At 40.0% G+C, this 17,658-nt stretch overlaps 1 protein-coding gene across 1 annotated transcript in view; it reads right to left on the reverse strand.

Annotated features, from left to right (window-relative positions):
- The window catches only part of P3H2 (prolyl 3-hydroxylase 2), a 256,762-nt gene that overhangs the window by 15,826 nt on the left and 223,278 nt on the right, over window positions 1–17,658 (reverse strand). Inside the window, exons 9-13 of the mRNA XM_007936013.2 lie at window positions 13,555–13,682; window positions 12,805–12,900; window positions 11,874–12,024; window positions 10,586–10,703; window positions 8,420–8,495 (exon numbers count right to left, since the gene is read on the reverse strand). Coding sequence (XP_007934204.1) covers window positions 8,420–8,495; window positions 10,586–10,703; window positions 11,874–12,024; window positions 12,805–12,900; window positions 13,555–13,682 — 569 coding nt within the window. The remainder of the gene's footprint in view (window positions 1–8,419; window positions 8,496–10,585; window positions 10,704–11,873; window positions 12,025–12,804; window positions 12,901–13,554; window positions 13,683–17,658) is intronic.

A 17,658-nucleotide genomic window follows, 5' to 3' on the forward strand; every position in this document is an offset into this window, starting at 1 on the left:
ACATGAACCTTAGGCTTTCTTCATTCTGTTTTGATCTTTTTTCTGACTGATCCCTTTCCAAAAAAGTGTTCAGTTATTTGTCTTCAATCTCATTAATTCTGTCCTCCATTGCATTAATTCTACTCCTTTGCCCTTTCAACATGCTATCTATTTCTGACAATTTAGTATTAATCTTCTGGATTTCTATCTATAGATTTTGAATCATTTCTATTTTTTTCATTTATTTTGTCATTTTGTTCTTATATTTTCTTCCAAATATCTTCTAGGATTTTTGTCTGTGTTTTCCTTGATCTGTCTCTTAATCTATTGAAGATGCCAAAATAAAAATTTTTTGAATTCCTTATCAGGGAGTTCCAATGCTGCTTCTTCCTCAGGGATGCATTCTGGGTCTGTATCCTGCTCCCTTTTTTCTACCACTTTATCTTGCTTCTTTTTGTGGACTATGATGGTCTGTTGTCTCTGAGACATTCTGACATTGTTGTATTTAGATCTCTGTTAACTGTTTGTGAAGAGCAGCTAATGGTGAGTCAGGCTCTTCTTGGTGGTTGTTCATCATTGGCCCATTGGTGGAGAAGGAGTTGGTGACTCTCACTCATAAGTGAAGCTACAGGAGGTGGGGGTGTAGTTGTGTCATATGGGGACTGTTGCTGTCTCCCACTCAGTCAGACAAAAATAACAACTGAATAACCATCAAAAAAGTAAAAGCAAATGAACGAAAACACACCATATAATCATACAGGAACAGTAACTAAAAAAAGAGAAAAGGGGAAAAAACAAAAACAAACAAACAAACAAACAAAAAAACACACCACAATATCTGGGGAGAGGGCAATAAGAGAAAAAAGGTACAGAAGGAGAATGATGAAGAAAAAAATGGGAAAAGTGTAAAAAAGAAAAACAAGGAACAAGGTTAACCACAAGAATGAAAAGAAAAAGTCGAAACCAGGTACAGGGAAAAGAAAAAAAAGCTGAAAACTAGAACCTGGGAAGGGAAGAATAAAAAATAGTAAAAAAAAAAAGAAAGAAAAAGAGACAAAAGTAATAATACTAATAGTAGTTTTAAAACAGGCAAAAACAAACAAACTTAAAAAAAAAAAAAAATTGGGTCAGGGCAGGGCAGGGCACCCAGGCTCCTTCTGAGCACACAGACTAGGATGGGATTCCTGCCAGCCTAGAAGGTGGGTGGGAGTAAGGGATGGCTGCACCTCCATTCACCAAGAGGGTATGGGGAATGTCATACCTTTCCATTCATCCGCTTCTGGAATGTCCTTGTGGTTCCCGTCAAGTGGAGCCTGTTCTTATTTAAGCCCCTGGAATCTGGGAGAACACTGTTGCTTTAAATATCCAAAATGGTCAAACTGCTTGTAAACATTCAAAATGGCTGCACCCTCCAGACAGGCAAAAGTCCACAGCTCAGTCCATCTTCCTCTTCGCTGCTTCCACTTTTATTCATCAGCCACCAGAGCAGTCCTCCCCACAGTCCCTGGCTAGCAGGGATGATTTTTAGGTTAATTCTGAGGTCCTACCACCACTTGGCAATATCCAGTCTGTCTGTGCCATCTGGTCTGTATGTGTCCTTTTTTGGTATTTTCATGCAAATTCTTCTGCTAGTTGGGGTTTAGTCCACTTCTATATCTTTCCCTTCAAAGCTCAGGCATCCAGGATTATCTTCTGTATCTGTGTTAATTGGTTCCCCTTTTCTTTGTTGAAGAGGGTCTGTGCAGTCTTTCTGCCTATCCTGCCATCTTACCATAACCCCAAGCAATTATTTTTTGTACAGTGACAGTGCATTACGATCACGTTCCATGCTTCCTGCAATATTTTGCCCATGTTGTTGTTGTTGTTGTTATGTTCTGTGGAGTCAGACCTGACTCATAGCAACTCCTCCTTGGGATTTCAAGGCAATATCACTACAGAAGTAGATTGACTAACCTTCCTTCCAAGGAGTGGCTGGTGGGTTTGAACCACCAGTCTTATGGTTAGTAGTCAAGTGCCTTAGGTACTATGCTACCATAGAATCCTTCAATATTGAACTCAAGGCTTAATTTTTTTTTTCAGTTTTTTTCAGCCTGAGAAATGCCAAGTTCTTCCCTTTTGTGTTTCTTACTCCAGTTCTTTGTACATTTTGTTATAATATTTTACTTTGTCTTCTTGGGTTGCCCTTTGAAATTTCTGTCCAGCTCTTTACATCATCATTTCTTCCATTTCCTTTAGCTACTCTCTTTTCAAGAGTGTCTTCTGGCAACGATTTTTGGCCTTTTCTTTCTTTCCTGTCTTTTTTATGACCTTTTGTTTTCTTCGTGCATGATATCCTTGATGTCTTCCCACAACTCAACTGATCTTCAGTTATTGGTATTCAATGGGCAAATATATTCTTCAGGTGGTCTCTAAATTCAGGTGGGATATACTCAAGGTAGTATATTGGCTCTCCTGGACTTTAAAAAAAAAAAAAAAATTTCTTCAGCTTCAACTTAAACTTGCTTATGAGGCATTGCTGGTCTGTTCCATAGCAGGCCCCTGGCCTCGTTCTGACTGATGATACTGAGATTCTCCATTGTTTCTTTCCGCAGGTGTAAAACAAAAGAGCTCAGATAAAATTCTGTGCACAGTCCACAGCACAAAGTAATTACTCCACAAGTGCTATTTTGATAAACTACAAGTTCTATGAAGGCAAAACTGTCTTTGAAAACAGAAATCATTTCTCTGCTTTAACACTAGCACAGATTTTGGCATATAGTAAATGCACATTTAATATTTGTTGAATGACAAAAGCAGATCACTGGAACACCTAGATTTCAAGAGATATTCTTAATCCTTTGTTGTGCATTTGTGGTTCATGCATTTTGCACAATACAATGACATTTAAAAATCAAGTTTAATTGCATATGATACTTTAATTTCCATCATGATATTCCTGTTGAGTGCTAACTCAGCCACTGCTTTAATGCCTCCTGTGATGAGAACACACTGCCCTTTGAGCTGGCCCATTCCAGGGCCACCAGGGGCTCTAGGAAGATTGACATCATATTTTCAAGCTTGTGATCACTGAGATGGAGTTGCTTGCTAACGTTTAGGTAAAAGTGCAGTGAAGGGAAAGAAAGTAATGCCAAGGCCACTAAGCCAGGGTATTAGACCAAAGAGTTGTTGTTGTTGTTGTTGTTATGTGCCGTCAAGTCAAGCCCGACTCATAGCGACCCCTCCTTGGGTTTCCGAGGCAATATCACTACGGAAGTAGGATTGCCCAACCTTCCTTCCGAGGAGTGGCTGGTGGGTTTGAACCACCAGCCATCTGGCCAGCAGGCAAGTGTCTTAGCCACTGTGCTACCAGAGCTCCCAAAGAGTAGGCTCTCTAAATTGAGTGACCTTAAGCAACTGAATGTAGGGACCTTCCTTTTATATTTACAGACAACATTTAGTGTCTGATATGAATAGAGTTCATTTTCCCTCCTTAGGAAACCTTACTCACTCCAAATAGTGCTTGAAAAAGTAAAATAAAAACAAAAGATTGGTACCAGTCATTTTTCTATTTGATAAGATGGGTTGATTTAACTAGCTATTTTCTGAATTGACCTGAGCTGATACATGCTGATTAGAAAAATCTTTGGTCTCCATCAGGATACAAATGAGATTACTATGTTTTTCATTGGAAATTTTGGAAAATTTCCTGAAGTCCCTTGATGCTTCATAATAAAACAGCATGTATTCCCAGAATGTGTGAACTATACATGGAAAGGTGAGGGTAGGGAGAGAAGTAAAAAAATCTGAGACCCAGGGATGTGTGTGTGGGATGAGCTGGGTGGGGAAAGTAGTGTATGTAAGTAATTAGGAGAAGAACGGTCATTTTCTGATTGTTCTCCTATTCACAATAATTGAGAGTGATTTTCTTTGCTAGACAGAACTGCTTTTCTTTAGCAGTGTGGTAGGGAAGGTTATCTGTCAACGTGGCTGGGCCTGGTTTTGAGTGGCTGAGCAGGTGGATGTCGTTCTTCCCCATGGTGAGATTGGTAATCATCTCCATGGTGGAATCTACTGGAGCAGCTGAGTAGCTGCCTTAGGGATGTGATAAGCTTCCAGTATATAAGGAGAAGTTTGGAGAAAGGTCACAGCTTTTTGGCATGCTTGGACCCTATCAAGAACATAGCCAAGTCTTCATTCAGCAGCCTGCCATTCCCTGCCAATTTTGGGATTTTTTCTGGACTTAAACTAATGGACTGCTGTGTTGTTTGATAATCTTGGAACTGTGCCTTTTTACTCATCGACATTGGGTTTGCCAGCCTCAGCAGTCAACAGCTGCCTGAGTTAAGAAAAGCCTCCAGCTTCAGTGGGCTGGCAGCAAGAGGCAGAGCCCAAGCCCAAGGTCAAAGAGCTTTAACACAGCCCCTACGGCTTGGTATTTTGAACTTGGACTTCCAGCCTCCTAAAATGTAAGAGAATAAATCCCTGTTTGTTAAAGCCACCCATTTGTGGTATTTTCCATTAGAGCAACACTGTTGTTGTTATGTGCCATCAAGTCAGATCTGACTCATAGTGACCCCTCCTTGGGTTTCCGAGGTGGTATCGCTACAGAAGTAGATTGTCCAGCCTTCCTTCTGAGGAGCGGCTGGGGGGTTTAGAGAATAAAAACAAGCAGCTTTACCAAGGTGACATTTATTTTCTTTTTTTTGGAACTTTATATTATGATTGGGGTGAACATTTACAGAACAAATTAGTTTCCTAATCAGCAATTTATACACATTTTGTTTCATGACATTAGTTGCAATACCCCCGATGTAGCAGCACTCTTTCCACTTCCTCCCTGGGTTGCCCATTTCATTTATCCTTCTTTCCTTCCCTTCCTGTCTTCTGAACTTTGTTTTTCGGCAAACATCGCCCTTTTGCTCTTATATGGTCGACTGTTCTAAAGAGTGCATACCTCCCTGGTGTTATCGTTCACTTTATAGGCCTGTCTAATGCTTGACTGAAAGTTGAGCCAAATGAAAATTGAGGATGAGTTCCAGGCTTGCAGGTTGTCCAAAGGTCATAGTTTCAAGGGTTCCACAGGTCTCTAACATTCTAGTAAGTCTAGTCTTTTTTATTATTTTGAGTTTTGTTCCACATTTTTCTCCCACTCTATCCAGGATCTTCTACTGTGATCTTTTAAGAACCCCAGTCATGACTCACCAAAGTAGGATGCAGAACATTGTCTTTGTGGACTATGTTATGCCAATTGACCTAGATAGATGTCCCCCACCAAGATGATTGTTTTTAAAACAAATCTTGAGTGTCACTAGTTACAGGTGCCCTTGGTATCAATCTTATTTTTTTGTTGTTGTTTGGAAAAAGAATATGTTGGTGCATTTTCATATGTTACCACTCATGGTGACCCCATGTATGTAGAGGAGAAATGTGCAACATAGGGTTTTCAAGGTTATCACCTTTCAAAAGCAGACCACCAGGCCTAGTCTTCTCAGTTTCCTCTGGGCAGACTCAAACTACCAAGCTTACAGCTAATAGCTGAGCACTTAACCATTTGTGCCATTGTGACACTTAAGGTTGCATGACAACTTGGCTGGGCCATGATTCTCCTTGGGTTAGTGGTTATAATGTAACTGCCTCCATGATGAAATCTGCTATGAACAGCCAATCAGTTGAAAGGATGTTCCTCAGAGGTGTGGCTGCTTCCAACATATATGCATGTCCTGGCAAAGCTCTCAGGCTTTTTGCTTGATCTGGATCCTGCATATGGCTCATCATTATCTGACCTCTGGTTCTTGGCCTGAATCAGTGGCCTGCTGTATTGCCTCCTTATCTTAGAACTGTTGCATTCTCAACCTGTGAGCCATCAGCCTGCCATCTTACCCACTGATCTTGGATTCACTGGCCTCCAAAATCAGCAGTCTGTTGTACTGCCTGCTGATCTTAAGTTCATCAGCCCCTATAGCTATATGAGTCAGGAGAAGCCTTCAGGTTGACATCTGACCCATGCACTTGGGACTTGCCAGCCTCTATAACTGCGTGAGCCATTTCTTTAAGATAAGATTTCTCTCTCTCTCTCTCTCTCTCTCTCAGCTTCAGTGGTTTTGCTTCTCTGGGGAACCCAACCTAAGACAGCCACCTAGAAATTCCTTGAGGGATTATGAAATAAGACAAGAAAGCCTTCCTAGTATGTGGCCTTGTTGCTGTTGTTGTTAAGTGCTGTCGAGTCGTCTCCGACTCACAGCAACCCTAAGCACAGCAAAACGAAACACTGCCTGGTCCCACACTAGCTCCACAATCCTTGCTATATTTGAGACCATGATCACAGCCACTGTTTCAATCCATCTTGTTGAGGGCCTTCCCCTCTTTTGTTGACCTCCCACTTTACCAAGCATGACATCCTTCTCCAGGGAATGGTCCCTTCTGACAACATGACCAAAGTAGGTAAGATGAAGTCTGACCATTCTTGCTTCCAAGGAGCTTTCTGGCTGTACTTCCTCCAGGACAGATTTGTTAGATCTTTCAGCAATCCGTGGTACTAGTATGTGGCCTTAGGATCTGGAATTTCAAGTTTTCTAGGCTGCTCATTCCCTGATGCTGGTCAGAACTCAACCACATATAGTTGCCATTGCTCTGATGCATTTATGCTTTTTTAACAATATCTTTCAACATATTAAGTGTTAAATAACAGGTTTTTGGACAATTTAATGTATTTCTTCTGATGAAAATTTAATAATTGAAATCATTTTTAAACATGAAGAACTCTGGAAAAGTTTTAAAGAAGAAATTTTCCACTGCCTGAAGCACATTGAGTTAGGAATTGGTTACAGACCTGTGAGTTTTCAAAGGTATCTAGGGATAATCTTATTCATAAGGAGCAATACCTGCTAGAGATCAGGTACATGGAGGAATAACAATCTTTAGTGAGCCAGTCAGAAGCTCTGGTGGCACAGTTGTTAAAGTTGTCCACCAAAAAGCTGCTAGCCAAATGTCGGCGATTCAAACCTACCAGCTGCTCCTCAGAATAAAGATTTGTCAGTATGATTCTAGAAAGATTACATCCTTGGAAACTCTATGGGGCAGTTCTACTTTGTCCAATATGGTCTCTGTAAGCTGGAATCAACTCAATGACAGTGGGTTTTGGGTGCCTTCAAATATTGAGCATTTCCAATGTTGGCCACTAGAGGGAGTAGAAGCAAAGAAATCTTCTCACCAACCTGATACTGTGTGAGAAGTTAGCATATTTGTTATCTTATTTGCAGTGCTAGCAGAGCTCACAAATCAAATGCTGTCTGCGTACAGACTATTCAGGAAGTCAGAATCTTGTATAGGGATTTTAAACTCCCACCCAGTACATCAATTTCTGTTTAATTTCCCAGATCATGATGTATCACAGTATTCCCATGTTAATATTTAAGCTATTTACAAAAAAGTGTGGTGGCGTAGTGCCTAAAGCATTTGACTGCTAACCAGAAGCTGGCAGTTCAAACCCACCAGCCACTCCTCGGAAGGAAGGCTGGGAAATCTACTTTTGTAGTGATACTGCCTCGGAAACCTGAGGAAGGGTTGCTATGAGTCAGATCCAACTCGATGGCAGTGAGTTTATATTTATAAAAAAGTGTGCCTTCTTAGTATTTTACTCATTAAGCTGTATGAATTAATTTTTTTCAATTATCACAATGTTTCTGAAAAAAGTTTAGTGAGAATGCTCATAGGATTCACCTTGAAACCCAGAAACAGTTTTTATGTCATCTTCTGAGATCCTGGTGGTATGTCAGGGATGATATGTGCTGCTTCACTACTGAGAAAAGAGTGCAACATATGTGTGGAAAGTCCTAAAACTCAGAACAAGTTATGAAAATGGCTTTTAAGATTTATCACGTATCAACTCATTGCCATTGAGTCAATTCTGACTCACAGCGACCCCCTTTGGGTTTCTGAGGCAGTAAATCTTTACAGAAGTAGATTGTCCAGTCTTCCTTCCGCGGAGTGGCTGGTGGCTTTGAACCACCAATCCAAACCCACCTTCATTCATATGACTCTATATGAGTCAGTCCATTCTGACTCATAGAAACTCCCATAGGGCTTCCAAGGCTGTAAATCTTTATAAAAGTAGATTGCCTTATCTTCCTTCTGTGGAGCAGCTGGTGGGTTTGAAGTGCCAGCCTTCTGGTTAACAGCCAAAGGCCTCACCCACTGAGCCACCAGTGTTCCTTTTTATCACATATGAACTGAGCTCACTGTCATCAAGTCATTTCTGACTCATAGCAAACCCTGCTGGGTTTCCAAGGCTATTTAATTCTTTACGGAAGCAGATTGTCCTGTCTTCCTTCTGCAGAGCAGCTGGTGGGTTTGAACCACTGACCGTCCAGTTCAAAAGTATTTGCAGTCTGTGAATTCTTGGGACATGATAAAACTGAAATGAAAATATGACAAGTAGATTGAAACAAACAGGTGTACTTACAGTCACAGTCTTAGCATCCATCTCAGTGAATATGAATTCTCCTCCTTCAAAGTCGTCATTCATATACAAGAGAGCACTAGGAAGAGAGATTGGAAATTTCTAGTGTGGTCACATTCTGGAGGCAATTTCCATTACAGTTTTTCCAACTAGCCACTCACTGGTCAGAACCGAGGACTCTGTTGGGTCTGAGCGTGAAAAGTGAAACTGGACCGATTATATGGAAGACTAATTGATGAAAGAGTAGAAGGCAGAAATATCTTAGCCATGTCTCTGTCTCTTTACATCAGCAAGCCATTCATAAGCACTTACTGTATGCCAGACACTGTGATAATGACTGGGAGAGGTGTAGTGGAGTAAAGGCAAATACAGAGGTAATTAATGCCATACTGATTATCTGGAGGTGGTATAAAGTAGTAACAACTACTACTAATAATAGTAACAACAACAACTAACATATATTGAGCACTTCCCAGGGGGCAGGCACTTTGTACAATAAAGGACATAGATGTTTAGTAACTTGCCTAGAGTTTTAAGCTAGATTTAAGCCTAGACAGTCTCCAAATCTCGTGCACCCCTCCAAATAAAGACCTGCTGCCATCAAGTTGATTACATCTCATAACAACTCTATAGGATAGAGTATAAATGCCTCATTGCGTTTCTAAGGCTGTAATTTTTATGGAAGCAGACTGCCAAATCTTTTGCCTATGGAATGGCTGGTGGGTTAGAACCATCAAATTTTAGTTGGTAGCTGAGCACTTAACCACTGCATCACCAGAGTTCCTTCTCCAAAGCCCAAACCAAAATTTACTGCCATTGAGTCAATTCCGACTCATAGCAACTCTATAGTACAGAACAGAAACGCCCCATAGGCTTTCCAACGCTGCAAGTCTTTACAAAAGCAGACAGCCTCTACTTTCTCCTGCACAGACTGGCTGTTGGGTTCAAACGGCTGACCTTTTAGTTAGCAGCCTAACACTTTAACCAGTGTGTCACCAAGGCTCCAAAACCCACTAGGGTTCAAATCCTAGTTTATTACTTACTAGTTATGTAGACTCGGCTAATTTATTTAATCTCTCTAAGCCTCATTTTCTTCCTCTGCAAGATGAGGACAAAAACCTTTCTTTATAAGAGTGTTTGAGGATTAAATGATACATGGCCCATAAAATGCATAGTTCTGTGAGCAACTGAATAACTGATAGCCATTCTTATTATTCTATGCTTACAACAACAGCAGCAGCCTAAAATACTGAAGGCGGGTGATAAGCTGGCCAGGCCAAACAACACATTTCTTTAGAACTACATTGAACCAATTGACCCTCATAACCCTTCATGTAATAACAGATACACTTTGGATGATTCTCCTGGAGAATGCATTTATTCTACCTTTGTAAAAAATTTAACTGTATTTCAATGCATCCCACATTTCTGCTCCTCCAAGGAAAACGTAATCAAATTTAACCTAGCTCTTTGAACTTGCCCATACTACTTACACCTCACTTTTTTCCCTTTTCTACTAGTAACTCTAAATAATATTTTTTCCCCTATTTGGAGAGCTCCTTTTGAGCTAGCCTACCCTGGCAGATAAGAGGCATTCAGTAAATGACATTATAGACAGAACAGTGTAATAATAATTAATAAATTATTATGTGATTTGTATACATACTGACTCTTTTCTTTATAGACTAAACTATCTGTTTGAATGAAAGAAAAATATTTTTCCTTCTGATTTTCCAGTTCTTTATTTATAAAATTCAGACATATGTGTTCACACATGTGGATGAGGGATGAATGAGGTAAGAAAGTCCCTCTGAGGGTCGAGACATAACACTCTTGTGCTCTCCGACTGAGATATGCACACACAAGAGATAGATTTCAATGAAAGGAAAGAGGTGTTAAAGGGAAAAAGAACAACACATAAACTTTACTTTTCGTATTAAAACAAAAATGTACACTGTGCAATAGGATGCAAAATGTGCATGGATTTTTAAGATAAAAATATGAGATGATAATATTTTCAGTGGGGCTAGCCGCTTCCAAAGGTGATCTGAGAATCTCAGATTCACAGAGATGAGTATGATGGGAAGCCACTCAGCAGCTTTTTGGAGTCTATCGTTTTTTGATGACCTTGAGACAAAAGCTCGGTTTCAAAGCAGGTGCTGGCAGTACCTATAATCCCGGAATGTGTAAGCTGGAGGCTCCTTCCAGCATTCGTTGGCCTCTGGGTCTAGCAGGCAGTTGTCAGCATGAATGGGGTGACTGAGGTCATTTCTTCTCTCTTGCTGACCTGCCAGAAAATGGAACAGGGAAAGATGAGTGACAGAGTATAGTAACCTCCAACAGCAAAGCTGACAATCTGTCTGTCTTCTTCCATCCCTGGTGTTGCCGGAAAATTTGGGAAGACAGAAGGCAGGGCAGAATCGATGAAAGGACACTGTCTAGGCAGTCCAAGACTCTGGACTTGATGTGAAACTTTCAGCAGGTCATGCTTGTCTCTCTGAATCTACAAGTGCTCTGATATAAATATGCATATATAAATTCTATGTATTTCATGGGCTTTATTTCATGTGTTATGTTGTCATTGTTGTTGCTTCATTCTGCTGTGCATGGGGTCGCTATGAGTAGAAGACAACTCGATGGCACCTAACAAGCAAGAATAACATTTCAAGTATAGCAGCAAAAAGATGGTGAGTTCTGGTGGTGTACAGCAAAAAGATGAGAATACAATGAAAATGTTAAAGAAAAATTATATTGGTTTAACTGAAACTTCTCAAGTGTAAAAGACATTACTCTCCCCTCCTGCTCAGCAGGAACTAAAAGAGAGCATGTGTAGAAGAAACATGACAAGTAGGGAGTGAGGACGAGGTCTTTGTCTTTTTAAGAACATTTCTCTCAACATTACTTTCATTCCTATGGTTCCTCATTCAATGCTTGTAGACATTATGGTGACTGGTTTCCAGGTTTCTGGTTCTCCAAAAAGAGAAGCCTAGTGAAGGAAAGGTTTTCCTTATGACAGGCCAGTAGAAGTGATGTTAAAAAACCAAATAGGCTAAGTGAGGGTCTTCTGGAATGTCAAGTGACCAAAAAGGAGAAAATGAAGGAAGGGAAGAGTAAGGGTTAGCAAGCTTCAATTGTTTCAGAACATTAAAACCAAACCAAACTCACTGCCATTGAGTCGTTTCCGACTCACAGCAACCCCCATTGGGTTTCCAAGGCTGTAAATCTCTGTGGAAGTAGATCGCCCAGTCTTCCTTCCACAGAGCAGCTGGCGGGTTTGAACCACTGACATTCCAGTTAGCCGTCAAGTCCCTTATCCACTACACCACCAGAGCTCCTTTTAGAACATTAGCACTCTTCTAAATTCTTAGTCTAAAATGCAATGGACCTTTGCTTTGCATTGCTTCTTTCCAATTGCACTGTGGGGAGAAGGGAACAAGGTTGGACACAGGAATCTCACCAGACAGGGCTGTTCGGCAAACCATGTGTGTATAGGAGAAATACAGGGTTGAGTTCAGCATGAAATAGGATTCTACAATCTTTCGAGCCTTCTCGCTGATGTCATAAAACAGACGGGCACTCTTCAAAGGGACTCGGCCTTCATAACCAAACTGAAGACAAAGAACAGTATTAGAAACCACGAGGTTGATTGGAGGGCTTGAGAATACAGACAGTAAACCAACCAAACCCCCACCCTCAAGCTGATTCCTACTCAGAGTGACCCTTTAGGACAGAGTAGAACAGTCCGATAGGGTTTCCAAGGCAGTAAACCTTATGGAAGCAGACTGCTTCATCTTTCTCCCACTGAGCAGCTGGTGGGTTCAAACTGCTGACCGTTTGGTTAGCAGCCCAATGCTTTAAGCACAGTGCCACCAGAGCTCCTAAACAGACCCTAGGTTTCATTAAGCCAATATATTTTGGCCACGTGTGCACTGACTAGTAGAAATACCACTACACACGTGTGGATTTTGGTGAGGACAGTAAGTCATTAGAATAAGTTCTCGCCCAACCACACAAAGAAAGAAAAACACTCTCACTTTCTTCTTTCATAGACATTCTTCATTCCCCTCCACCAACAAATCTTGCAGCAAAGGATAATTACTTGTTTGGGTATGTTTTTACTATTCACTATTCACTATTCACATCAGCTCTTTGAGGACAGTGGTTACATCTTATTTATCAGGAGCAAAGTTAGGAAATGTAACATTTGGTAAATGGATGAATTCATGAGGAATGGATAAATGATTAAGAACAATGAAGGTGCTATTTTATACTTGCACCCTTTAATTGTTCTTGTTGGTGTATACTCTAAACTCTCTTCTTCCCTGCATCTGTCATTCACAGAAGGTTCACACTTAGAAGCCCAAACCTGAAAGAACTTAAGACTTTACCTTGAGTGCTTTCAGGACAGTTGCACCTTCAAATTTTTCATTGGGAGTATGGGGTGAAGTTTTTCCTCTGTATCCATCTCCAACAAGCATGATTCCCTGGGGGGAAAAAAATGCAAGAAGATGTGTTACCAATTATAACTACGGATTCCTCAGGTCTCCCTTTGTGCCTCTGCTGCCAGAAGGCTGAGAACCAAAGTCAATACTCAGAACCTTGCCCAGAGGATTACAGGTTCCTGGTACAATTAATTTTCCCAATGAAAAGAGATATCTTTATTTAAACTTCACTATGCATTTTCTGTATAACATACAGCCACTTTTTTTGTTGAAATACACAGCAAGAAAATGACTAATATATTGGTTAATTATTGATTGAAAATACTGTTATGTATGTTTTTGTGGCTTTTTCTGTTTCTCAGGGCATTTATAATTTAACTGGATTTTCCCAGTGCCATTATGGAATAGACAGGTCACATGTCATCTGGCTATTGTTTCAGGAATTAAACTACTGGCTACTCCAGATCTCACCTGGACAGAAAAACAAAACACAAACAAACAAACCTACAGTCAACCTCCCAACCAAACGGCTATGGATATGCCTCCATAATCAATGCCCCTGTCCTAAAGATAGTGAAATTTTGGGTCTTATTCCCTAGCTCCCAATGAGAACAGGACCAAAGTACAGTGCCAAAGCACTGCCAGACTCAGGCCATGCCAGCAGAGTTGGACACCCTTCCCTCTCCCAATCCTCACGCTGGCCACACTGTGGAGCTCCCGGCACTGTTCTTCTGACAGGACGTTATCCAAGAGAACCCGCTGAGTCCCATTCAGCTGCTCTGAGTTATAGACGAATGTGATGTTCTCATATAGCAGAGGGCCACCTGAAAGGGCAGAGCACATTCACTTCCTTATTACCTGGTCTCCAAGGGGGAAGCACAGAACACCCATCAGTTTTCAATGTGCAGTTCTGAGAGGGTCACGTTCCTCAATATTTAAGAACACAAATACATTATAAATTTCTACCAGGTTTCCTCATATATCCTAATTGTTGTTGTTATAATAATATATTATATTTTTGAATAGGATTTTGGGATGAATAAAGTATTTTTTCACTAGAATCCAATGACGATCCTGCAAAGTAGATGGCATCTCAAAGCATCCTCCTCTGAGAAGACATCCCAGAATTCCCTGAGCACCTGGACTCATTCTCCATTGTTCTTGGTCCAAACCTTTGTTATTATATGTAGTTACTGAATGTTTATGTCTGGCTGGCATGATATATATATCTGTTTTACTGGTACCTGGAGCAATGCCTTTACCAGGAAACTAAGGTATTAAAAGCACCTTCAGGCCAGTCACACTCAAGTTGTCCAACTCCTTTCCCAGTCTTCTTCCACCCTCAATTAACTTTTATATGTTCTTGCTTTTGGAATTTTTATTTTTCTCTGCTCTCCAGGCAAATTCTTTACATTGCTATTTTACACAGGAGGGTTTTCTTATAGGCACCTTCTCTCTCCCCAGATAGCACCCACAACTTTATAAAATCAGACCCATGGAGGCTTTTAGGAAGTTGGTGTTATTGAGCATGTTTTAGGTGGTGAGGTTACAAAATTGACATAATAAGATATTTTGCTCATAAAAAAGTCATCAAACAAGAAAAGGACTACAAAGAATGTGCGCTCAAAAGAACCGGGGCCAGAGGCGTTAATAAAAAATTCATGTTGAAAGTTCCTTTTTAGTTTAGCTGAATAAGATCAATCATTTCATTCATATTGTTAGTTTTAATTTAGGTGGTTTTGTTGTGTGATGGTCTCCTTTTCAGAGAGCAGAACTTAAAGACAAAGCCTGTGGTCTTATGGTGAGGGAAACTGAGAACAATTGTCTTGAAACATACAAATGGAACAGAATGGAAAACTGTTTCTCAACTCTTTGTAATATTCCCAAGGGATCTGGGGGGCAGCAGTAGTGGTTCAGTGGTAGAGTTCTCACCATCTGTGAGGGAGATTATGGTTTGGTTCTAGCCATTACTCTTCAAGCCTCAACTGTCACGCTTTCTGTCAGTGGAGGCTTGTGTGTTACTATGATGCTGAGCAGGTTTCAGTGGCACTTCCAGACTAAGATGGCCTAGGAAAAAAGGACTGGTGATCTACTTCTGAAAATCAGCCAATGAAAGCCCTATGGATCACAATGGTCTGATACCATTGTTCTCGGGGTAGCCATGAGTCAGGGGCTGACTTCACAGTAACTAACAACAAGAACAAGGGACCTGACACATGCTTGTCAGTAACAGTGGTTCACCACGAAGGGAGGAGGGACAGCACAACTTCTTCCTTCTTCTCCCCAGTCTAGCAATGATCATCAACACTTTGGTCTAAACCACCTCAGTTAGAGGAGAAGTTGATGTCTACTTTATCTGTATAAATGGACTGGTCAAAATAGGGAACAGCACAACTGTTTATTAGTACAATTGGGATAAAAGAATCACAACAGACCATGATTAATAGAACATTAAAAGAATATCTAGGCCAGTGTTTCTCAATCTTAAAGTGATATATGGTTGGCTGTTAAAGCAAAGTGTTCCCCAAGGAGCTCCAGGGCTGACAAATTACTTTCACTGTAACATTACTTCATTATATGCAATCACAAAACTATGTCTATATTTTTTATTTTTATAGTTTTATACAACAATAATACCAAAACCAATTTACAAGATTAAATTAAAGCAAAGCCATAAAACCAACTAAATTAAAATTAACAATATGAATGAAATGATTGATCTTATTTGGCTGAAACTAAAAAGCAACTTTCAACATGAATCTTTTATTAACTCCTCTGGCCCCAGTTCTTTTGAGCTCATGTTCTTTGTAGTCTTTTCTTTGTGTGATGACTCTATTCTACCACAACTTTTTTCTGTTTAAACTAATACAACATCTCTGTTCTTCAGTGTGTACTGTGATACTATTTGGCCTTCATCTACTGCTAGCATGCTATTTGTGTCATAAGTTTATTCCACTGTATTTCTTGCTAGTCTGCCACCACTGAACCACTGAATCATTTGAACCAGCTGGTTCCAGTGTGACCCTAGATACATGCGCACCCACTGAGGTATGAAAACTCATGGTAGTACTTGGCTGTAAGGTGGTCATTCAATCAACCCACTGGCCCTGCATAATTTAAAAAAAAAAAATTCACCAAAATTTACAAATAGAGAACTACTGGATTCCAAGAATAAACCCATAAGCCTCCAATTTCAGGGCCACATTTCCTACTTTTGAATGAAAAAAGAAAGTTACTCTACTGCAATGTTTATTAAACTTTGTTCTAAAGAAAAGATTTTGATAAAAAAAAAAGTTCTTTGATCATATGTGTTTGGAAAGTACTTAGTTACATAAAATTTAAGAAGACTTCTTGGAGCTTTTAAAGTGTGAAATGGAATTATGAATTTCCTAAAAAGTGATGTAACATACAGCAGTTCTCATACTTCAATTGCACATAATACCCTTCTTTCCTCCCTCCTTCCATCCTTTCCTCCTCCCTTCCTTTCTTCTTCCTTCCTGCGGCAGAAATACTCCAAGATGGGCCCTAACAATTCTTGACTCTGATAAGCTGTGTAATCTGATGTTGGTGGGGCCTGAGACTTGGTTCTGATCAATAGACTATGTGATGGGTTTTAATTTCCATGACTATATTACATAAGATTACATTGTCGGGCTTGCTAACAGACCCTCCTGTTGCCTCCTCAGCTTGAATGCTTTAATAAAGCAATTGTCATATAAGAGAGGCCCACTTAACAAGGAACTGAGAGCAGCTCACAGCCAACAGGCAATTTAGAAATAAGGCCCACATCCCAATAATCTTTCAGAAAGTAGATTTTACCATGTGATTTTAGAAGCAAATTCTTTCCCAGTTAAGCCTCAGATGATAGCTCTACTCTGGCTGGTACCTGGGTTGCAGCCTGTGAGAGTCTTTGAAGCAGTGGATCCAGGTAAACTGTGTATGGATTCTTGACAGAAATAGTTACATAATTAAAGTATGTTGTTGTGAAGTGCTAAATTTGTGGTAATTTGTTTTACAGCAATAAAGAACCAACACACACACACACACACACACACACACACACACACAGGATCCTCACAGGATCTCTTAACACAGAACATATTTTGGGAACCAAACTAAAATCAAACTCACTGCCACTGAGTCGATTCTGATTCATAGTGACTGTATAGGACAGCGTAGAATTGCCCCATAGGGTTTCCAAGGCTATAAATCTTTACAGAAGCAGACTGCCTCATCTTTCTCCCACTGAGTACCTGGTGGGTTTTAATAACCATCTTTTTGGTTAGCATTCAAATGCTTTCACCATTGCACCACCAGAGCTCCTTAATCTTTTTAAAATTTGTAATAAATATGAAACATAATCATTACACCTTTTGGTTAGCAGCTAAATGCCTTAATCACTACACCAACAGAGCTCCTATTTTGGGGATAGTGTTTCTGAATCGAAATAATTGACTGAGTAGTACAAAATTGAAAATATGGTCTTATGTTCTTCTTCCATTTAGAAATACAAAAAGAGATAGCCCTTGATAAAGAAAGCAATGATACTTTTGTGTTCACTGGAAAAGCATATCCTAATATAAAGTCAAATAGATATGGAAGATACTTGAGGGCTTCATTCAAGGAAATGGGTTGGTAAATACTTTGCCATGTTTTCCATATTGAGGATCTATTGTTTTAAATATAATTAGTTTATTTTCAATATATAATGTTAAAGTTACTAAAACTAAAGCATTTTGAATGGTGCCTACCAGTCTTAAGCTTTGTGTATTTACTCTTATAATTCTTTTTTTTTTTTTT

This window comes from Orycteropus afer, unplaced genomic scaffold (assembly GCF_000298275.1).
Source record: "Orycteropus afer afer isolate SDZICR_OR568_19922 unplaced genomic scaffold, OryAfe1.0 scaffold00032, whole genome shotgun sequence".
NCBI classification, from domain to species: domain Eukaryota; kingdom Metazoa; phylum Chordata; class Mammalia; order Tubulidentata; family Orycteropodidae; genus Orycteropus; species Orycteropus afer.